The sequence below is a fragment of the Scardinius erythrophthalmus genome (genome assembly GCF_964197995.2).
Source record: "Scardinius erythrophthalmus genome assembly, chromosome: 3".
Classification (NCBI taxonomy): Eukaryota; Metazoa; Chordata; class Actinopteri; order Cypriniformes; family Leuciscidae; genus Scardinius; species Scardinius erythrophthalmus.
Window position 1 is genome coordinate 52681367 of NC_138223.1, and position 25413 is coordinate 52706779.

A 25413-nucleotide genomic window follows, 5' to 3' on the forward strand; every position below is an offset into this window, starting at 1 on the left:
ACAATCACTACCATATTCACTTAATTATCTCACTGCAACACTGTCTTAGTGTTACTTTTTACTCTTTGTAGTGTGGATTGTATTTTAACAGTAATAAACTGTAAGTTATGAAACTGGTTTACTGTAAAATTTCGTTTTTTGGGTCACCATTGTGCAGAAGAGTAGAGCCTGTGCGTCAGTCCAGGAGAAGATCTACAAACATTGATGATTTGCTGCATGTTGCTTTATTTAACTGGCGGTGACTGTGTAGTTGCTGGTCCAGTGGAAATCTTTTTATGTACAATATTTTTTTAGTGGTCTCAAATGAAATAAGGTCACAGTAGTGATGGGCAAATGAAGCTTTGGTGAAGCACTGAACCACTTAGAAGAATTGTTTTGAAAATGGGTTCATTACTCAAAGCTTCAGTTACAGTGATCTCGTCTAGTGAAGTGCCAAGGCTATCGCGGGAGTGGAAGGAGGCTTTAAGACGACTGAAATAAATCTAGTGCACGCACCTACCATGTGCTACGAACCACTCAGGTGATTCATTCAGAGAATGAAACAGTTGCTGCTTCGGACGTCATATGTCACGTGATTTTTCCGTACCAAAGCAACCTTCGGAGCAGTGCTTCAAATAGAATTGTAGTTAATGGTTTGAAGCACGTATCAAAGCTTCAGTGTCAGACTGCCATCACTAGTTCACAGTAATACTTTTCTCACGTTATTAATGCATTATAAATTTTAGTTAATACGTTTAAATGACAGTTGGTCAATTTAAGGCAGTCGGTTTCTGTAAGTGAAATTAGTTAACTCGAGTTTTAATTTTGTGCATTTTTACAGTAACATATTGAAGATTACAGTAAAGAACTGTACAATTAACAGTAAATTACTGACAACAGTGTTGCCAGTATTTCACAGTAAAAAAAGCCTGGTAAGGTCTTACAGTGCAGTATGTTAGAGTGCTCTTTATTGCTGAGCAGTAGAGCAGTTTCCTACATAGATTGTTCTTCTTTAGGACACAGAAAGTACGCTGATGGGCCTTTTTGACAGTAGATGTGGTATTGTCTGACCAGGAGAGGTTGTCTTGGCTTGTATTGTCCATTTATTGTGTCTCCTGCTTTGTTGGGGGGTTATTTCATGTATGTTATATTTTCTGCAGAAGCATGTCTGTGAATGTATTGGCCGTAGCAGAAATCAACAGAAGATAAGACCAAATACATAAACATTGCCACATCCATTACCATGCCAATTTCTCTGAGAGTTGTCATGACATAAATACAAAGTTCTGTCATGAAACTCTAGATGGCACAGAGTAAAAGGCCCTTAACTCAATTTGTTAGCGAGCATTGTCATATATATAGTGCAGCTGACTGGTTGCTGTGGCATCAGCAACCAATGAGCTTGCTGCTCAACATTCAAATACTTGGCATTGTTTGCTATTAACAGTCTGCTTTCAGAACTCTCCTTCTTCCCCAGCTCCACCTGTATAGATCTGCCACGGGGATATTTCATGTATGTTACATTTGCAGCAGCACCGTAGCAGATCTATTCAGCCAAGACCAAATACATTAACGTTACCATATCCATTACCATGCCAATCTCTCTGAGACGTTTGCGTATGTTTCCATCAAATGTCACTGTCAGATGAAGCAAGTGTGAAGTATTACTTACACTTCTCGATTTATAACACACACTCTTACTCTCTCACTCTCTCTCTCTCTCTCTCTCTCTCTCTCTCTCTCTCTCTCTCTCTCTCTCTCTCTCTCTCTCTCTCTCTCTCAGGGGAAGTGGGAGTCTCTGTCACATTCAGCTCTTCATGTTAAACATGTAACCAGGAAAGAAACACTCAAAACTCTTCTGAACACACATCGAGAGCTTCAGAAGAACTGAATCTACTAACAAAAGAGAAGATCATTTAATAAGAGAGAAGAATGAAGATCATCTGGACTTTCACTCTGCTGATGATTCCTGGTAAGAATCACATCCACCAATAATCACATCACAGAAGAACACAGATTAAATAAGGGTTAATGCCCGACGAGGTGTCCATTGTCAGGTATTAATGGACGACGGCGAGGCGTGAACAGTCCGACGCGCAGTGGAGGACGGTTGCCTCCACCGAAGTCCATTAAAGGTCCCGTTTTTCGTGTGTTTTTGAAGATTTGATTGTGTTTAAAATATAACATGTGTTCATGTTTTGTGTGTAAAAAAACACAGTATTTTTCACAGAATTTACTTATCTGTATACCGCTGTTTTCACTGTCCTAAAAACGGGCTGATGACTTCCTTGTTCTATGAAGTCCCTCCTTCGAAATACATAACGAGTTCTGATTGTGCCAGCGGGTCCTGTGCTGTGATTGGACAGCAGCTTAGCGCACGTTGCCCGGAAAGGTCACGCCTCTTACCATAACGTGGAGATGCATGCGCTCAGTAAACATGTCTTTAATATTACCTTATCAATTGGAGCCGGAATCAGAGCCGGAGAACATATATGAGGATCGATTAGAACCTGTTCAAGCACGACTTTTGCAGGATGTTTCACAATGGTAAGCTGTTTATTTAGTAGTTGTCATACTTTTACGTTTGGCTGTTACCTTGGTTAAATTGTAATGTTAAATGTTACAAACTGTTATAAAAGCTTGTGGTATATGGTTTTATCCATCTGTTGAATTTTTAAAATAAGTGCATTGTTTATTCCTACCTTAGTTACACGTGAGCACGAGTTTTGATTAGTAATATATGTTTTATAGGTGTACATGTGGTAACTGTGACAAAATGGCGACAAACACACTCTGCAAACGCAACTCTTCCTCTTCTCCGTGGGAGCGCAACAAGACCACGCCCCCTTTTTTGTGTGTTCCTGTGGGCGTAGGTTAGTCAAAAAACTGTTCTAGTGACGTCATTACAGAAGGAAGTAGAGGGATGTAGTCCAAACCGGCCGTTCACTGTAGGCGACTTCTGTTAAATAAAATATCTCGCTTGGCATTGAACTTTGAGCTTTATAATTTTACAGGTATTATTTATCCTCTAACAACAACATTGCACACTAACTAAAGTTTGAAACATGGGATCACGAAGAACAGGACCTTTAATACCTGACAATGGACAGCTCGAAGGGCATTAACCCACTTATACCATGGTCACTTGCCAAATAACACATTTTTAAAACATTAGTTTATATTTTAATTAGTTTTACAATCGATATAAATCAATATTTGTTTTACAAACAATAACTTGGTTTCCCTGATTAGGCCTGACGGTTTATTTACCAAGTGTCCTCTATCACTTTTTAATGGACACCCTGCAGCCAATCAGAATCGAGTATTCACCCAGACCATGGTATAAATAATGAATAAAAGTCTTTATCTTCAACTAATATGGTGACATTTCCTTTAAAAACACTGTGAAAATGAATCCAAATTTGGTGTATATTAGTGTTGTATGAAGATGCTGGTTTGTTGTAGATGTCGTGAGCTCCATCAGTGTGACAGGATATTCAGGAGGAACGATTATGTTTTATATTGACGAGAGGACTCAGAACACTTGCTCAGATTACAGTCAGTTTTTTATTATATCCTTCCCACTCGTTGCACGTGACTGCTACCAATGTACACACAATACATAAACATGACAATGCTCACATGCAGATATGATATACAAACAATAAAAATTATTTTTGTAGAAAAACAAAGTCTAGATATGCCACAGATTGGACGGTGCTCTGACCTCATCAGGAATGATATTCAAGATAAATGGTTTGATGCTGGAAGATTCTCTCTGTATGACGACACAAGTTCATCAGTCTTCACTGTGACCATCAGAAATCTGAGAGAAGAGGATTCTGGGAAGTACTACTGTGGAGTTGATATATATGCAATTAAAGATTCCTACACTGAAGTCAATCTGAAGGTTTTAACAGGTGAGTAACTGAGACCCTCAAACCCATGATGATCTCCACAACATCACAATACTCAACACTGACTGTAATTACTGGCGTTCACATGTGTATCTCATAACAGACACCAACCCTGATAACAGGGAACGTTCTCATTACGTTGGATAGCGTTCTGGCAAGGTTTTCTCAAAATGATGAACAAACTTGTCAAACTTATGTTATCTTGTCTTCAATAATGTTCTCAAATGGTTCATACAAAAACATTATGAATATATTGTTGGAAGAAGGTTTTATAAATGTTGGAGAAAACGTTCTTTGAACAACTTCTTGAAACATCCTTTAAACATCAGAATGACAACAAACTCCAGATGAATAAGGTTGTGTTTGCGGGGGAAGTTTTATAGCCTGTCCCATCGTTATTTTTCCTAACTTTTCTCTTAAATGTATGTAAAGTTTATGCAAGCTTTAAAATTAAAAGCTTTCAAATCAATGTTCATGAAATCGTCAAGTGTTGTCATTAGTATATGATGAATGTTCTCATAATGTTAGTAGAAAACATTCTTTGAACATCATTCTTCGAACGTCCTTTAAATATTAAGGGTCACTATAACTTTTTGGCTCAAAAATGTCTTAAGGTTGGATGTTACTCATCAAAATCATCTGTGTTTTACAATCCTCAGTGTTCATGTGCATCCATCTGAAGTCTAACCACTGATCAGAAGTGTGTTTCGTTATTAAATCATTTAAACATTGTGCTACTGACCATGTGATACTATTGTGAAAATCAGATTTTCTGAAAAAAGAAAACATGTTGTGATCAGAAAGTTATTTACTACGGTGTTATTGAGACACTCACAGACATCAACAGTAAGCAAATGAAACTCAACAATAGAGTCATGCTTCATGCCAGCATACAAAACTCATTTACGGCTCCCAGCATGCATTGCGGCACAAGAAAATAATGCAGATGAATCATTTTACTATTTACATATGAATAGTTTTGAATTGTCACCATTATTGAGGTTTGTAAGAGGAGTGTTGATGTCTAAGTGTGTCTCAACCATTACATAAGAATTGGTAGCGTTTCTGAAAGTTCTCGGGCAAATATCACAATGTCTGAAATGATTACGTTGTATGTAATGTACATTATTACATTACATACAGCAGCATTTTGCAGTTTCATGTTACTCATTACAGGTGTTATTTATTTATGTGAAACAGTGTCATCTTATCACTTGTAATTGAAGGGATAACGCTCAGTATATTTTACTAAATAAACGAGAAGCAGGAAACTGAGAGAAAATAAAAAGTAAAGGCAAACAAACTAATCAGAGCTTCACCACTGACAGGATCCGGATCCGGATCTCGTTCTGTCTACTGTATGTTCACAAGTACAAATATATGCATATCTGCCTTTTCAGCAGCTTGTGTTCTCATACAGCAGCATGTGTACATATGGTTGTATTGTCCAATTTCCCTTTATCCTGTGCATCTGAAAGGTCATCTACAGGGTGAAAAGTGCTTTACAAATGTATAGCAATAGTATCTTTCAGCTGTTGCACAACTGTGCTCCATTCTCCAAATCCCCCAATTGGCTGGAAAACAGTGTCATGTCCATTACCATGCAGACTCTCCAAGAGTTGTCAGAAATGTAATATATTTAATTCAACTCTAATCGTTGACTAAAAACATGAGCTTAATGATCAAGTAAAGTGTGAGTGTTTTCTGTAGTTTATGCAAACTAAAAGTATTCATGAATAATTGAATAGAGAGCGAGAATGTGGAAATTGAGGGAAATCGAGACGGGAAGTAATGTGAAATTATGAGAAGTGTGTTCACTAACTACTTCATGTTATTATAATATTTCTTTTTTCATACGAAAGCCAGGAGAATACTAAAGAGGAACTTGTGACAATTGATTACAGTGTGAAAAACATGCTCAACTTCATCCACAAAACTTTATATGTCAACAGGTCTGTGTTATGCAGTCTAGATTTTGTTGAGGCATTTATTTATTTATTTTGCAATCTCTCTCAATTCAGTTCAAATGAGCTTTTTATTGGCATAACTGTGTGAAATAGCACAGAATTGCTTTTTGGCTCGCTTGCTGAAATTCAGGTAAATTGTAAACTATATGAGTGAAAAAGTCTCTCTCTCTCTCTCTCTCTCTCTCTCTCTCTCTCTCTCTCTCTGTCGTTGTCTTTATCTGTTTCAGTTGTACCTGTGACACATGCAGAAGTCAAAGGAAGAGGAAGTCAGCATCTCATCGCCTTCATGATGAAAACACTATATACCGCTGAAACACACGGAGAGCTTCAGAAGAACTGAGTCAACTGATACAAAGGAAAGGCTTTAGAGAGAAGAATGAAGATCATCTGGACTTTCACTCTGCTGATGATTCCTGGTAAGAAACTAAGGAAACTTTTGAAAGCAATTTGAAGCCTCATAATCAACATACTAAAGTGTTTTAATGCTGGTTTGTTGTAGGTGTCGTGAGCTCCATGAATGTGACAGGATATTCAGGAGGAGGAGTCAACATCACATGCACATATGATAAAGGAAATATGAAGTATTTTTGTAAAGTACAGTGGTCAGAGTGCACAGACCAAATCAGGACTGATGAGAAAGATAAATGGGTTCAGAATGATAGATTCTCTCTGTATGACGACACAAAATCAGCAGTCTTCACTGTGACCATCAGAAATCTGAGTGAAGGGGATTCTGGGACGTACTACTGTGGAGTTGATAGACGTAACATGAATGATACCCACACTGAAGTGAATCTGGAGGTTTTAACAGGTGAGTAACTGAGACCCTCAAACTCATGATGATCTCCACAACATCACGATACTCAACACTGACTGTAATCACTGCAGTGTACCACACAGCAAAAACTCCAGTGTTAAATTAACACTCCTGGGAGAGTATGAGTCCACACTCAAGAGTGTAAAGTGTTAAATTGAAGACACCTGATGTTAACAAGCAGAATCACTGAAGGAGAAAATCACAAATTGTAAGTTACCGTTGTGGTGATGGGTGTTTGCTTTAGTTGGGCTCTTGACCCTTACATGTTTACTTTAGATTTTGTTTGTCTGCTGTTATTGATTTCTAACAGTCAGATGAACAAAAAGCTAATGTGATCTGATGGTGTTGGTTATGTTATAACATAATCATGTTGTGATTCAAAAAATTAAACTTATTGAGATAGTTTGGTTTAACTTGATAATTACAGCAGCTCTGTGTTTCTATAGCATATGCTTTTCAGTATTTTCATATAATCCAAAATATTTAGTAAACATTGTTCTGTTCAAAAGACTTTCAAAAGAATTTATTTAGAAACACAGACATCAATCCAATTCATCCAATGCTCTTGATGTTCTTCATCCAATGCTCTTGATGTTCTTAAATCTCCCTGTTACGAGTCCGAGTGTGAAACCACTTCAGATTCTGTGCAATTCATTCAGATTGATGAATCTGAACGTAGTGTTTACATGAACACTAATCATGTGATCGGGTTGATGTGTGTGTTTATATGTCACTAGCTTCAAATCAGAATAGATTTTTTGACATGCACTTGTATTTGGTTGCATGTAAATGTAGCCATTGTGATTTTGGTTTAATATCATGCTTGCAGGGATAAGATTGGTGAATAATTGTACTTTATGATGATAAAAACTATATCACCAGATCATCTTTATTTTTGGCTTTCAACAAACTATGTGTTTTGGTTTTCACTGTTACAAAGACCACAAACTCACATAAAAAGCCAAGAGTCAAACTGCCCAACTAAAGGAAACACCAATCACCATAATGGTGACCAGATATTTTCAATAAAACATCAACATCTTTTAATTCTCAATAAGAACTTCTGTAGACGTCTGACAGAAATAAAGTCTGGTTAGTAATAAGTGAAGCTGAGGGTTGTCCCATAAAACAAGATTAGAATACAAGCCAGGCTTATTTTGGTTAGTCAGACTTATTGTCGGTGGATTCTGTTTCATAAAGCAAACTTAAAATAGTTCAAACTCAGTTACCCTGGCAACTTATGCTGGGAAACTAGCCTGGTCCAGGGCAGGCTAACTGTCAGGCTAAGCCTCAGCTGTTACACAGATCCCCTAACACTGACCGACAAGAACATAATGATATTACCACTGACACTCTCTCATACCATTATTGGACTTTATTAACCACTATAGTCCAAAAATAAATACACAGTAGAGAAAATAAACTTAAATAAGGCTACAATGATAAATTAGACAAATATATATATATATATATATATATATATATATATATATATATATATATATATATATATATATACAGAGAGAGAGAGATAGATAGATAGATAGATAGATAGATAGATAGATATAAATACAATATATGTACTACAGGTTTTCTTTTTTTACTGGCTGAATGTTTTGTGCCCAAGATTTAATTAGATTGTTATAAAGATTTATGAATACATTTCTCTCTGGTTTTGTTTGGCAGCTGTAGTACATGTTTATGATTAGAAGAACATTAGAACACAATCTAAAAAAAAGAAGCTTTTTAAAGCAGAAGTTAAAATTACAAAATTAAAAATAAATAATTACAAAAGCACAGTATAAATTTTAACTGGAAAGATGAATCTGAGCTTAGTAATTGACAGTATATATTAGCCTACATTTGATTTACCCCATTACAATAGTCCCTTTACAGTTATTGTTATCATAAAAATACACTTGTAGGTTTAAAATTCTAAATAAGGCAAATCTAATGTCCAAATAACAATTTTTATTTTAGCATATATATATATATATATTATGTACTTTATTGTGGTTTTCAATTCAAACACATTTAACACAATTATACAAATGGACAGTTCCTTTAAAGACATCATATTTTCCCCCAATAAATATTAATTTATTATTTATTTTTCCTTCTACTTTTTTTTCTTTTGTGATAATACCCACCAACACATAGCCTAAAAAACACATGATTAGAACAATAACCAAAAAGTAGACACTTTTAGATATGATTTAAGGGGAAAAAACAAAAAACAATAAATAAATATTAATAAAAAATTAACATTCACATATTTATATCAAACTCTTATAATGACACATAATTCCTAATAGTTATTCAAGTAATATTATTTGAATATCAAATATTCAATATTAAATAAGTCTATAATACAAATAACTGTACAATATACACACTGTAAAAAATTATGCAGGAGGGTGTTAAATTCAACCTGTGCAAATCATATATATTTTACTTAAGTATATTAGTTAGCAAGAAAAATATATTAAAATGGGTACATTCTAACTACACTACCTATTTTTTAACAGTAATATCGGCAACCTTAAAATAATGAGTAAAACACACCCCAAATTATTGGTTCAGTGGTCGCAAATTGCACATGCGCCAACTTCAACGTCCAGGCGGGAATCACGGAATTCAAATTCAACGTCTTCTAGCGGGACCACGAAGCTTTGAGCTCAAGGTAAGTTTTGTTTGTTATTGTTGTTGTTTATCGTGTTGATATAACATAACGCATATGTTAACTTATTTAATGGTAAGATTTACTGTAGCCTACCAAAAGATTTGTAATGTGCTCGCTTCTGTTCTCTCGTCGGCGCGGCGCCACAACCATATAGCTGAGGATGGTCGATTTCGCGTAGTTCCAGGGTCATATACACCTGCAAATGCGAGTAAAAATCTACATTCATGAGTAGATTATTAGTGTTATGTACATGGCTAAAATTAGTGAACAAAGAGCAGCGTGCATTGCATCTGTGTGTTTGACAGAGAGAGACGTTGACGAGTCGACGTCCTGATGACAGGGTAACGTTAGGCGATCAAGGCAGAGTAAAACTGTTTGTGGTTTGCTGGATAATTAATTTTAAGGTTTCCTTGCATTTATATGATGATCTCTGTGTTAGAAGGGATCAAATCATAATGTACTTTTATTATTGTTATTTTTTACGGAGATATGATAATTGTGTGCATTTATGTTGGGTTCTTTCACTTATGTCAAAAACGGTTTTGTGTTAACAATAGGCATTATTTTACAAATTACTTAATATAGTTATTTTAATATATTTGGGCAATTTGTGCATGTTTTCGCTTGGGTTCGCAATGTGCTTAATTCGTTATCCATATCCTCATTTAACGTACACAAAATTGTTCACATATTATGCTAGCATATCACCTAGCTTTAACTGCTGCTCTCCTCTTTTGATTTTGCATCATGCAGATGTAATTATGCATCATGCAATAGCAGTGTTGTTGTTGTTTTTTTAAGCAAGATGCAGCTTACAGTGATTTAAGCCTAAATGCAGTTAATTTATGTCTGGATTAAATCTATAATCAAAAATTTATAATTAAAACATTTCTTACTTTCTTTTTCTTCCACAGAAAGATCTTTATGAAAACATTTGAAGACCGTGCAAGAAGAAAGTTCAGCCACAGACTGTTTCATCCATCCCATGAAGGCGTTTATTTTGAATGGGAAGTGTTGAAGAAGTTTTATAACGTAAGTGGTAAAACTTTACAATAAGGTTTCATTTGTTAACATTAGTTAATGCATTAATTAAGATGGACTATTAATGAGCAATACAGTATTAATCTTTACTAATCTACAGTCGTTCATTGTTCATATGAGTTCACAGTGCATTATAATGTTAACAACTTTTTATAATAATAATTAATTAATAAATGCTGAAATTAACATGAACTAAGATTAATAAATGCTGTAGAAGTGTTGTTCATTCTTCGTTCATGTTAACTAAAGTAGTTAAAGTGATAGTTCACCCAAAAATTAAAGTTGTCATTAATTACTCGCCTTCATGTCGTTTCAAACCTGTAAGACCTTCTTTTATCTTCAGAACACAAATAAAGATATTTTTAATGAAATCTGAGAGATTTCTCTCCCTCCATTGAGTCTACAACCACTCCATTGACTCTTCAAAAAGTTCATGAAGATATTGTTAAACGAATCCATATGAATGAAGTGGTTTAGTTCAAATTTTCTGAAGAGAGACGATCCTTTTTATGATAAACATATTAAATTTAGGCTTTTATTCACATAAACATTGTTCAGCGAACAAATAGAAGCTCATTGGTTCTTGCTTAAGCTCAAACGTGTACGAGAATGAACCTCATTGATTCTCGCACATCAAGGGAACATGTTTGAGCTTCCGTTTACCACAACTGATGTTGAGTTGATGAATGTTTATATGTGAATAAAAGACTACATTTAATCTGTTCATCATATAAAGTGATTGTCTTTCTTCAGAACATTTGCGCTAAACCACTTAATTCATAAGGATTCGTTTTACGATCTCTTTATGAACTTTTTGAAGCTTCAAAGTGGTACAGTAGTTGTGTAGACTGCAAATGGAGGGTCAGAAATCTCTCAGATTTCATCAAAAAGATCTTTATTTGTGAACGTAAGTCTTATGGTTTGGAACGACATGAAGGTAGCCTAAATGATGACAGAATTTAAAAGTTTTGGGTGAATAACCATTTAACTAATGAAACCTTATTGTAAAGTGTTATCACGTGAGTGAAATTAAGTTGTATGTTGCTTAAAATTGGTGATGAATAATGGTTATTTTTTTACCTACATTAATTTGTGTTAAGTTTATAACAAATTTAATGTTTGTTATCCATATTACATGTCAGTCCATTAAGGTAAATGAGATCTGTTTGAAATAACAAAATGTGAGAGAGATTTAAGACTGTTGCTTTTAATGTATATTCTGACTTCCCATTATTTTTAAATGGAAAGTGTTGAAGAAGTTGTATGTTATATGAATGTAAGAGGGCTCTTTTGTAGTTCCTTTGTTAGTTTGAAATGTTAGTTTTTTGGTCAATAAAAAAGTAATAGATGAAATATCCTGTGTCTGGCCATTTTTAGGTAAATTTAACCATCTCTGAATAAGTAATGTTTAATTATTTCTATTGACTTATTATTATTATTAATACAAATTTAGTAGATGGACTTTTGCCTGCTAACAATAGAGTAATTATTACTCAGTAATTAGTTGTGTAATGTATTGAGAATTATTAGGTAGACTTTACCTAATTTTGTTTAGTATGTCATAGCCATTAAATGTAGGTACTCTTTATTCAAAAATTTGGGTTGAAATCTACCCAAACAAAGTGAGTGCAAATTGTTACCTCAATTTTATTGGGTAGATTCTATAGGTTTGTTTTTACAGTGCAAATAACTAGAAATAAAAGGGGGGGGGGGGGGGGGGTATATAAAATGTAGTTAATGAAGGCTAATATATATTCCTGTATTTTATGGAATATTCTTTAAATTTTAGAGTTGCCCATATCTTTTCAAAATGTATACATTTGCTCTTAATTTCATGTTATCCTCCCCATAGTGTACTTTAGAAACTAAATCTACACATTTAAAACTAGGAATTCTTGCTTTCTCCAAAAAAGTATTGCATTAAAAGCTTTAATTCTCAGTATTCTAAATAAGTATACATCATCTTTATTAAGTAGCATAGGTCCTATACCCGCAACTATATTTTGTATCTTTATATATTTAGTTTCTTAAAATAAACTTCCCTGAATTAGGCTACTTCTGTTCACTGAAGTACTTCTATTCGCTAGAAGTTCACTGCAACTTATCCAACATCCTAAAGATAAATTATTATAATTATAAGATATTTCTAGTGTTATAAAATTGCGTATTAATTTTCCAAGCAAAATGTATATTTTAGTCAGAATTATTGATCTCCTATTTGGCGCGCAGCAGCGCTCGTTCAATATGAAGATTAGCAGCAAAATGGATACATTTGGGGGCTGGGCGATATATCGCACGATATTGTTATGCGCATCTCATCAGTAAAGCCGGTTCCTTGATTAGTAGTAAATCACCATCACCTGCTTTCAGATGGAGCGGCATTTACTACAAAGAGCCGTAATTAACTGACAAGCTGAGCCATATCGCATCAATATCGCGGACGTATCGCCAGCAATAATTAATGCGATATGGCTCAGCTTGTCAGTTAACTACGGCTCTTTGTACACAGCGAAACATCCAGTGTTAAATTAACACTCCTGGGAGTGTATGAGTCCACACTCAAGAGTGTTGAAGTTAATGAGATAATTAAGTGATTAATTTAGTGATGATTGAGCATTATTGAAGACACCTGATGTTAACAAGTAGAATCACTGAAGGAGAAAATCACAAATTGTAAGTTACCATTGTGGTGATGGGTGTTTGCTTTAGTTGGTCTCTTGAGCCTTATATGTTTACTTTACACTTATTTTGGCTGTTGTATCTGAGTTATAACAGCCAGATGAGCAAAGAAAAACAGTGTTTTGATAGTGTTGGTTATGTTATGACATTCATCATTTGAACTTGATCATTAAACTCATTAAGATCCTTCTTTCTGACTTCGATGTATGTTGTTGGTTGCAGCATTACTGTGAATCTGCATAAATGCCCAGAATTTTTAATATAATATAAAATATTTCTTAAAAGTTGTTTTAAAAAATTTATTTTTTTAGGCACACACAGACGTCAAGATTCAGTCAATGTATCTCAACAATGGTGACGAGCAGAATATTCAATTAGGAAAAGTAAATTACATAGACAATTCAGATCATAATTTATTCATACCGCAATGCATGATGGGAGCCATTAATGAGTTGTGATTGGTGGCAGCCACTGCAACACGCTTTATTATTGTCACCATTGTTGAGATTCACAGGCTGATTATTGATGTCTGTGTTTCTAAATAAAATCATTTGAAAGTCTTTTGATCAGGACAATGTTTATTAAATATTTTTGAATTACAAGTAAAATACTGATAATCGTAAGCTGAGGAATCACAAAACTGCAGCTAACAAATCAAACCATACTATGTCAATAAGTTTTCTTTTTCAGATCACAGCATGATTATGTCAAAACATAACCAACACTATCAGATCACACTTTACTTTGTTCATTTAACTGATATAAATCAATAACAGCAGACAAACAACAGTAAAAATTAAAGTAAACATGTAATGGTCTAGAGCCCAACTAAAGCAAACACCCATCACCTTAATGGTAACTTACAATTTGTGATTTTCTCCTTCAGTGATTCTGCTTGTTAACATCAGGTGTCTTCAATAATGCTCAATCATCACTAAATTAATCACTTAATTATCTCATTACCTTTAACACTCTTGAGTGTTAATTTAACACTCTTATTTTAACACTTTACACTCTTGAGTGTGGACTCATATACACTCCCAGCCCCAGGAGTGTTAATTTAACACCGCTCCATCTGAAAGCAGGTGATGGCGATTTACTACTAATCAAGGGAACCGGCTTTACTGATGAGATGCGCATAACAATATCGCGCGATATATCGCCCAGCCCTATTGCAGATGGAGAATATAACTGTAAAATGTAAGTTTTGCACTGAGGGGGAAAAAAAACATATCACAAACACATAAAACAGCACAAAATATACGCTGTTTGATGGTGGATCGATTTGATCCACGATCGACCTCTAGGGCTGCTTCAGAAACGCGTGCACACGCAATTATCTAGACTTGATAAACCTGGATCAAATTAGTGAGATTGCGTGAGCTTCAATTACCTTTTATGGAACCACTTTAGCCCCAACTCATTTGTTAGGCTCATTCAAGTCCGGTTTTGGAGTTTAATCCCCGCTTTTCTAAGCGTCTTTTATGGAACAACCCTCTGGTAATGCTGTTTGTGGAGTTGTTTAATCCTCCTCTGCTGAGATCTTCACATATTTAATGTCTTCTTTTCTCTTCAGTTGATTTCAGGCTGTGTGTTTTAAGTCAGTTGTAGTTGTGTTTCTTTTTGTGAGAGTGCCAGCATGATGTTGAACCAACATCATAACATTGATTCAATTATTACATTTTTTCAACATTAATTGCAGGTGCAGAAGTGATGTTGATTCAATGTGGTTAATGTTGACACATAAACATTGATTTAACAATTTGTTGATGGTTGGTTGATTTCTGGGTACAACACCAGACAAAGAACAGAACCAAACAGGGAGAATAAATACACAAGAACTAATGAGATAATTAACAGGACAGGTGGATGTAATCATTAATCAGATACACTGGAAAACTGGATCAAATGATATGCACAGGCAGAGCAGAACCAAAACACCTGGAACAAAACATTCCCCTAACACAGGGGTGCCCAATCCTGCTCCTGCCAATCGACTGTCCTGCACAGTTCATCTCCAATCCTAATCAAACACACCTGCCTTTAATTTGCAAGTAATCCTAAATACATTAATTGGTTGCTTCAGGTGTGTTTGATTAGGGTTGGAGATGAACTGTGCAGGACAGTCGATCGGCAGGAGCAGGGTTGGGCACCCCTGCACAGCTAAACTTTCCCCTAAACAAGAACAATGAGCTAAAGTGTCTTAAAGAAATGGAAAAGCGTGTGTTGAGCGTCTGTTCTAGAGACATACTGTATTTATATAATCCCTGTAGTAGGCTAGTGTATGATATTTATAGCTGAAGGTGTAGTATGATCATAGGCGGGATGTTTGCGTCATGTTGTTAAGAATCAAAGTTTATCAAGATTTCCATTTACAAAAAGGAAAATGTATGGGGTTTCTGGAGTTTTTAAAGCTTGAGATTGTACATGCTGTTTTTCACAAAGAATGCTTTTCTCTATTTTTAGCGCAAAAACCAACACCACCACCTTTGTCGTCGTCATCATCATCATCATCATCATCATCATCATCATCATCATCATCACCACCATCTTCACCATCATCACCATCATTTTCACCATCATCATCACCATCATTTTCACCATCATCATCATCATCATCTTCACCATCATCATCATCTTCACCATCATCATCATCATCTTCACCATCATCACCATCATCTTCACCATCATCATCATCATCATCATCATCATCATCATCTTCATCATCATCATCATCATCTTCACCATCATCATCATCATCTTCTTCACCATCATCATCATCATCATCATCATCATCATCTTCACCATCATCATCATCATCATCATCATCTTCATCATCATCATCATCATCTTCACCATCATCATCATCATCTTCTTCACCATCATCATCATCATCATCATCATCATCATCATCTTCACCATCATCATCATCATCATCATCATCATCATCTTCACCATCATCATATTCAACATCATCATCTTCACCATCATCATCATCATCTAAACCATCATCATTATCATCATCTTCTTCGTCTCTGATCATCAGCGTGACTGTGATTCTGCTTCTGCTCATCATTGGATTCATGTCATGTATAGTGACTCTCTACAAGAAGCATCAGACTCGAGGTAAACCAGCCAACAATGTTTTCAGAAGTTTAGAAGTTTATCATAGTCATTTATTTGTCAGAATAATGTTTATAGATGTTTGCCAGTCAATTACATTGTTGTCTGTGGAATGAGTGAATAGATGTTGCTTCCCCCTGCTGGTCTAATGTACTATATTTGTTTTACAGATCCTGATTCAGCCTCTAAAATATCCAAACCTGGAACAGAAAACAGTGAAGCGGTGTGTAAAGTCATAAGAGTGTGTTTGAATGAATGACCTTCATCAAAAGCTGTAAATAATTTGTCTTTCTGTTCTCAGGTTCCTCAACCGCTGTATGAGGAGATTAAAGACACCAGACTTCACACTGACCGCACAACCACCCAGTTACCCATAATACCCTCTGATTCTTCTAAAACTGTTTATGCTACAGCACAATTACCCACAAACCCCTCTGTGGAGTGGCATAAACAGTGCAATAAGTTACCTACAAACCCCTCTGATTCTTATAACCATGTTTATGCTACACCCCAATTACCCACAAACCCCTCTGATTCTTGTAACCCTGTTTATGCAACTTCACAATTACCCACAGACACCTCTGATTCTCCTAAAATGGTTTATGCTACAGCACAATTACCCACAAACCCCTCTGATTCTTCTAAAATGGTTTATGCTACAGCACAATTACCCACAAACCCCTCTGATTCTTCTAAAACTGTTTATGCAACTTCACAATTACCCACAAACCCCTCTGATTCTTCTAAAACTGTTTATGCAACTTCACAATTACCCATAAACCCCTCTGATTCTTGTAACCCTGTTTATGCTACAGCACAATTACCCACAAACCCCTCTGATTCTTCTAAAACTGTTTATGCAACTTCACAATTACCCACAAACCCCTCTGATTCTTGTAACCCTGTTTATGCAACTCCACAATTACCCACAAACCCCTCTGATTCTTGTAACACTGTTTGCTACACCACAATTACCCACAAACCCCTCTGATTATTTTAGTACGGTTTACGCTACAGTTTAACAGTTTGCCTTTTTAAATGTGCATTGTGTAATATTTAGAAGGATCCGTAGACAGAAATGCAATATAATATACATAACTATGTTTTCAGTGGTGTATAGACCTTACATAATGAAGCGTTATGTTTTTATTAGCTTAGAATGAGCCTTGTCTATCTACACACACCGCGGGTCCGCTTACATCCACATGTTTCTACAGTGGCCCTAAACGAACAAACACGTTTTTTGTAAAGAAGCTATAGCTAAAGTCAGCGAATAAAACACTGACACAATGATGAACAAGTAACAATAATATTCCCAATAATATATCGTTTTAATGAATAATAAAGTAAACATAATTTCTTAATTTATCTTTGTAAAGAAAACTTATTGTTTAACTGGCTACTCTCTGCTGTCTCAGACGTCATATTTTCCTGGCGCCACCGTAACTTCTGTTGGTTGTAATACCAATCTCACCACTAGATGCCGCTAAAAATCACACACTGCACCTTTAAATAGAACTTTAAAGACAGGGCCTAAAATTAACACTCGCCAAGTGCCAAGTGCAAGTTGCCAGTTGGCCGAAAACATTTTTATGAGTTCAACCCATGCATGAACGTGAACAAACATGAACGATGCTCGGGACAGTTGCATCATTACGAAAGTTAAAGCCTTCATAAAATTCAAGATGAAGCGAAAGTGAGCTCATTTTGTTACTCGCACGCTGTGTGAATGCGCACACATCCACAGCACACACCCGCAGCATGCCTAAGACAGCGCGTGAATACTAAACTGAGCTTTCTTCACGTGTTTCCTTTTTCTTGCACTTGAGTGGACAAATTCACACACAACTATCTTATACTTTCTCAACTGTTTACATTTACTTGTGCCAGTATCGTCTCGGTTACGGATGTAACCCTCGTTCCCTGAGTGGGAACGGAGACGTTACGTCGGATGACGACGATTGGGGTTTCGCTTAGAAGCCTATCACCTTCGAGTATATAAAACGAGCCAATGGCAATGAAATGCCATGGGTCTGCGGAATTTGCATAGCGTATCTCCGCCCACCGCAGGGGGTATATAAGGAAGTACGCTGCAATATGCAGATATGTCTTCGCTGAGGAGCCGAGACTGAACTCAGGCGTTTTTCAGCGGTACAGCGGAAGTGGCAGGAAGACGTAACGTCTCCGTTCCCACTCAGGGAACGAGGGTTACATCCGTAACCGAGACGTTCCCTTTCGTGGTCACTCCGAGTTACGTCGGATGACGACGATTGGGGTTCCAGTCTAATCACGCCACCTCGGCTGTCTTCCAGTGCCCTGCGTAAGTCTGAGCTCCCTGTTGTGAGACTAGCACGAACGAAGGAGTCCTACTTAACACAGGGATACCAAGGTACACTGGGAAGCATATCTCCAGAGAGAAATATGCAATCATGCCCAGCCATTGATGGGGGGGACTTAGAATACACATATGGCCAGAGGCTGCATATGGAAGATCACTGAGGTGTCCAGCCGCAGGTGGAATTTTAAACCCCAGGGGTGGCAAGGTGGCTTGCCAAGGGAAAGACACACGCTCACAAGGAGACTTACAGCGGATACACATGTGGGGGTCGCCCAGAGGGGGGACCATGCACATGGTGGCACCTAGTCAAGCGCAAAAGCTGAGTATGGAATTTTGGCATAACTCAGGCGTTGACATAAGCAGTGCTGGAGGAACTCAGAGCTTATCAGACTCACCTGAGGAAAATATCGCACGTATCCCGTCCGTGGAGGGGAATGGCGAGCAAGCGAAGACACCTGAGCAGAATCTAGCACCGGCTGGTTGAAGCGAGTACATGAGAAGAAACTGGCTCTACTCGGAGATTATAAAATCTCGCGAATGTGTTGGGTGTCGCCCAGCCTGCAGCTCTACAAATGTCTGTTACTGAGGCGCCATGCGCTAGAGCCCAAGAGGAAGCCACACTACGTGTGGAGTGGGCTTTCACACCAAGGGGGCACGGACGACCTTGCTGCTGGTATGCCAACGCAATGGTATCCACTATCCAGTGTGATAACCTTTGCTTTGAGAGAGCCTTTCCCTTCAGCTTCCCACCATGACAGACAAAGAGCTGGTCTGAGGTCCTGAAACACCGCGTTCTGTCTACATAAGCACGGAGGGCGCGTACTGGACAGAGCAGTGCCAAGGCTGGGTCTGCCTCCTCCAAGGGCAGCGCTTGCAGGTTCACTACCTGGTCTCGAAAGGGTGTGGTAGGAACCTTGGGCACATATCCAAGCCGGGGTCTCAGGATCACGTGAGAGTCAGCCGGCCCGAATTCCAGGCACGCTTCGTCAACCGAAAATGCCTGCAGGTCCCCTACCCTCTTGCTGGAGGCCAATGCAACCAGGAGCGCTGTCTACATAGACAGGAACTTAAGCTCCACTGATTGCAAAGGCTCAAATGGAGCACTCTGCAGGGCAGTTAGAACCGAGTTAGAACTGAGAGGTCCCAAGAGGGTACGAGGGGCGGACGAGGAGGATTTAGTCTCCTGGCTCCCCTCAGGAACCTGACGATCAGGTCGTGCTTTCCCAGAGACTTACCATCGACTGCTTCGTGATGGGCGGCAATGGCGGCCACATACACTTTCAGGGTGGAGGGAGACAGCCTTCGCTCCAACCCTTCTTGCAGGAAGGAAAGCACGACACTGATGGGGCATCTCGTGGGTTCTTGATGTTTAGAAGAACACCAGTTGACGAAGAGGTTCCACTTCAACGCATAGGCATGTCTCGTGGACGATGCTCTAGCGGAAGTGAAGGTAGCCACCACCGCAGGTGGTAGGGTACTCAAACCTGCCTCGTCCCGTCCAGGAGCCACACGTGGAGGTTCCAAAGATCGGGACGAGGGTGCCATAAGGTGCCCCGTCCCTGAGAAAGGAGGTCCTTCCTCAGAGGAATTGGCCAGGGAGGTGCTGTCGCGAGGAGTACTAGTTCGGAGAACCAGGTCCGGTTGGGCCAATACGGGGCAACCAAAGTGACCTGCTCCTCGTCCTCCCTGATCTTGCGCAAGGTCTGCGCAAGGAGGCTCACTGGGGGAAACGCATATTTGCGTAGGCCCCGCGGCCAGCTGTGCGCCAGTGCATCCGTGCCGAGCGTGCCCTCGGTCAGGGAATAAAACAGGTCGCAGTGGGACGAGTCGTGGGAGGCAAACAGGTCTACCTGTGCGTCGCCGAACTGATCCCAAATCAGCTGAACCGTCCGGGGATGGAGTCGCCATTCTCCAGCGAGAGGCCGAACTCGAGACAGCTCGTCGGCCGCCTGGTTCAGGTGTCCCGGGATATAAATGGCTCGAAGCGACCTCAGATGCTTCTGACTCCATATGAGGAGGTGGCGAGCGAGTTGCGACATACGGCGGGAGCGTAGACCACCTTGATGGTTGATGTACGCTACTGTTGCGGTATTGTCTGATCAGACTAGTACGTGCTGACCCCTGAGCAACGCCCGGAAGCGGTGCAGGGCGAGACGTACAGCCAGCAACTCGAGGCAATAGACATGCCAAAGGCGCTGGGGTCCTGTCCAGGAGCCCGCGGCAGCATGACCATTGCACATGGCGCCCCAGCCCGTGTTGGAGGCATCTGTTGATACAACAACATGCCGGGAAACTCGTTCTAAGGGCACTCCGGCCCGTAGAAAATTGAGGTTCGCCCACGGGGTGAAGGTCTGACGGCAGGCTGGAGTCACTGGGACTTGGAGCGTGCCGTGTTGCCATGCCCACCTCGGGACTCGATCGCGAAGCCAAAGCTGAAGCGGTCTCATATGAAGCAATCCCAGCGTCGTTACTGCGGCTGCGGATGCCATATGCCCCAGGAGCCTCTGAAAAAGTTTCAGTGGAACCGCACTCTTGCCCTCAAACTGACGAAGACAAGTCAGCAGTGACTGCGCGCGCTCGCTCGTAAGCTGCGCGCACATGGCGACCGAGTCGATCTCCATACCGAGAAAAGAGATCCTCTGCACGGGGCAGAGTTTGCTCTTCTCCCAGTTGACCCGAAGGCCCAGACGAGCTAGGTGCCGGAGCACTAAGTCCCTGTGTTCGCAAACCTGGTCTCGAGAGTGAGCTAGGATTAGCCAGTCGTCGAGATAGTTCAGGATGCGAACCCCGTGTTCCCGGAGGGGAACAAGGGCTGCCTCGACGACCTTCGTAAAGACGCGAGGAGACAGGGCTAGCCCGAAAGGGAGAACCGCGTACTGGTATGCCTGCCCCTCGAAAGCAAACCGTAGAAACGGTCTGTGTCGCGGTAAAATGGAGACATGGAAGTAGGCGTCCTTCAGGTCGATCGCTGCAAACCAATCCTGCGGCCGTACACACTGGAGGATGTGTTTGGCCGTTAACATCTTGAACGGCAGCCTGTGAAGGGAGCGGTTCAAGACGCGCAGGTCGAGGATTGGCCGTAACCCACCGGACTTCTTGGGTACAATGAAGTAGGGGCTGTAGAAGCCGGACTTCATCTCGGCTGGAGGGACAATCTCGATCGCACCCTTCGCCAGTAGGGTGGCGACCTCCGCTCTCATGACAGGGGCATTGCCCCCGACCATAGTGAAGCGGACTCCCCTGAAGCGGGGAGGAGATATCGCGAACTGAATCGCGTAGCCGAATCTAATGGTTCTCGCGACCCAGCGGGACAGTCTGGGAAGCTCTAGCCAGGCCTCCAGAAAGTGCACCAGCGGGGTCATACGAACCACAGACGTACCGTCGGTGGGGCAGCGAGGCGGAATGACCGGCACCGGCGAGGGTGGCATAGCGGCCCTGTGCGGGGGCACGGTCATAAACCGCATCCTGCCAGAGGAGGCCAGGGGAGGGCGCGCGTCCCACGGGGGCGTGCTCTGGCAGGGGTCTGGCGACAGAGGGGGGATGAGAGGAGCGTGGCCCGTGGGCGGCGCGTGCTGTCATCCACTGCCTCTTAAAGCTCAGAGAAAGAGCATCAGTTCTTTAGAACAAGATTCTCCCCCAGCCCTCCACTGGGGGAAGGAGTGGTCCTGCTCCCAACTCCCCGAAGAACTGAGCCCTAACTCCAAGCTGCCCATCTCAGGAGTGCTGCTTAGCCAGGTGTTAGCCGGCTAAGGGGCAGAGACAGGCAGTGCCAGCCTCCAGTGACCTCCTCGTGCTCGGACCGGTGAAGGCTCGAGGGAAGGAGCCGCATGGAGGTGGCGTCGGCGGGGAGCGGACTAAGCAGACCACACCAACGGATGACCGTCAGTGCATAGCCTCAGTCCGCTTCTGGAGTGATCGAAGACTGTTGGGCGCAGTCCTCAACCACACCGCCGACCAGGCTGCCCGCCTCAAGGGTGCTGCTTAGACTGACGTGGCAGTCTAAGGGGCGGAGACGGGCAGCGCCACCCTCCTGCGACTTCCTCCTACTCAGAGCTGGTGAAGGCCCGAGGGGAGCAGCCGCATGGAGGGGGCCTTGGCGGGAAGAAGACTAAGGAGACCGCACGGATGGATGACCATCGGTACAGAACCTGAGTCTGCTTCAGGTGGCCGAAGCCACCCGCCAAAGAGCTCAGCCTGGGACATGGGGGAGCTGAGAAAATTAATTCTCAGACCCTACCACATCAACCTGACTAAGCCCATGTCTGGACCACATAGTGGACATCACCTGACCCAGGATCACGCAGGTACCGATGTCGCCCGAGAGCGAGGTCAGTAGTGTGCGTGGCGGAACAACCAGGCCGGGCATGGGAGGCATAGCGTCCCAGCATAGGGGCGTGGTTAAAATTTTCCGCGTTCTGCCAGGGTTGGCCAGGGAAGGACTAGCGTTCCACTGCGGCCGGTTCGACAGAACTCCCGGGACAGCACTGCATCGAAGGCTTAGGCGACACACAGTACTGCATGACCGTGCCACGATAGTGACGGGGAACATACAGACCATGATCACCATGCGATCGAAAGCAGCGAAGGCGGAGGACACCCGCGAGCCGCGAAAGTCACGTGGAGTCTCGCGCAGCGCAGGCGTCCTGATGCACGTCCGGGAGAAGCTTACAGCGCTCGGGGGGAGGGCGGGGCCACTCCAGCCGATGCTTTCAGCTGCCCGGGAAAGCATGGCTGACAGCTCTGGATCGGTCCCGGCAACGATGGCACTCCCGTGGGAGGCAACACAGTCGAAACTTCATTTCCAGAGGAATCAAGCCCACCTTGTGATGCTGTGAGTGCATGGTCTGCGATGTGGAGGGGGGTGTGGCCCGAGGAATTGACTCGTCGGTTGTTGTGCCACACCAAACCCTCAGATCACCCTGGCCACCAGCCAAAGTATCTCTTCTCGAGGAAGAGATAAATTGGGGTGTGGCAGAGGGGACTCTACTCACATGGAGATCATTGAGTCTTGATCTATAAACATCGCGATGGTCATGTTCCCTTCTTTTTCTTTTTTTTTTTTTTTTTTAGTTTATTTTTTTTGCAATGAAAACATGACTCATCAACGAGCGCTGCCAAGCGTGATTAAGCCCAACACGCAAAACAGCGCTCGCGACCGTTAGGCAGATGACCGCACAGTGCGCACACACATCCAGAAAATACACGGGCGAACCGTCTTGAAAAAGACGTGCCGCGTGCAGCTCTTTTAGAGAGTGGAAAAGCTCAGCAGAGTGCTGAAGCGCCCAGGGAGAAACACACTCACTGTCGGCAGATTACTGCACAAATCAGCAGCAGGAAATGCGATCTCGCTGGAAAGCGCCGTCACACAAACACACTGAAGAGCCGCTCGTCTCGAAGAGATTTGAGATGACACTCAAAAGGCTTGTGGAGTGAAGTACTGAACTTGGCTCCGAAGCGAAAACATATCTGCATATTGCAGCGTACTTCCTTATATACCCCCTGCGGTGGGCGGAGATACGCTATGCAAATTCCGCAGACCCATGGCATTTCATTGCCATTGGCTCGTTTTATATACTCGAAGGTGATAGGCTTCTAAGCGAAACCCCAATCGTCGTCATCCGACGTAACTCGGAGTGACCACGAAAGGGAACAGTATATTAGATCATTCACTCTTAAAGTGACAGCGGCCTAATATTGCTACTGCTGTCTGTGTTTTTAATGATAATCAAACAACAGGACAACGAGAAAATCACTCCCTGCTCTTGACTGAATAACTTCTGTAACTTTAGTAAGGATTATAAGGATGTTTAATTTATGTAGTGAAGACTTTGCAGTGTTATTTTACATTCCTTAATTAAATTTCTGTACCTGAAAACTACTGTTAGATCTACCTGAATAACCTGTAAAGCACTGTTTAATTCATTTGTATCTGTTATTGTATTTATTTGTGCTTTTGCTTGTAATTTGATTATTTGTTCTTCTATTTTATTACTGACTGTTTACTTGTCTTTCATAATGTTTGAAATGTATATTAGGCTTGTAGTTTTAGCTGTGGTATTGACATTGGAATAGAGAATTGTTAAATTTCACTGGCATCTACAATTTTGATGTCATTATTTCCTGTTTTTGCAAAAACAGTTTCATGGCCAGAACAAATATATATTTATGGCCGTTACATTTTCTTAAGTCATCGGCCATAGACAGGTGTGGCAAAAAGTCAGTTTTAGTCCCTGTTTAAAGAGTTCTGTCAGCTGATTCATACACTGTGAGATCTAGTCTTAATTAAAAAAAAGCATGCAAACCGATTGCCTTTAAAAAAACAAGTGAAGTGAAATAGGAATAGTATGTTTTACTAACAAATGCTTAGCTAGTATAGTGCACTTACACAAGAGTACTGTTACAAAAAAAAAATGTATAATAATTGTTACCATTGTTGTGTTTTGCATGCTGAATGTTGAGGTCTGTGTGTGACTTAAGCATGATCAATTGCAAAATATTTTCACAAATATAGAGAGATTATATCAACCCAATTAAAAGTTTCACCATTCACCTTGTTTGACTACATACAGCGCAGCACAGACCGATCAGCGGCTGACTTGAAGCAGTGCATGCCGTTTAGAAATTGTGTCTGACTTGAAACAGCGCCAAATCCACGTTACTGTGTCTGTGACGTATGCCATCAAAGCACGCGAGAGCGATTCGAGAGCAGGGCAGTTTCACCAGAGCGGCTCTGATGACTCTGAGCTCTGATGACGACACAGCTGATACATATGGCAAGCCGTTTTAACTTTTATTCATTTTCAGGATATGAATTGTTGATATCAAGAATTACATTTTTGATATCAACAATTCAATTTTTTGATATCAAC

The 25413-nt window shown here is 40.6% G+C and overlaps 1 protein-coding gene across 1 annotated transcript in view; it reads left to right on the plus strand.

Annotated features, from left to right (window-relative positions):
• Positions 1-1679: 1679 nt before the first annotated feature.
• Positions 1680-25413, plus strand: part of LOC308688686 (polymeric immunoglobulin receptor-like) — an 83215-nt gene continuing 59481 nt past the window's right edge. The window contains exon 1 of the mRNA XM_081361926.1: positions 1680-1951. Within this exon, the coding sequence (XP_081218052.1) occupies positions 1912-1951 (40 nt within the window). The 5' untranslated portion in view covers positions 1680-1911. The remainder of the gene's footprint in view (positions 1952-25413) is intronic.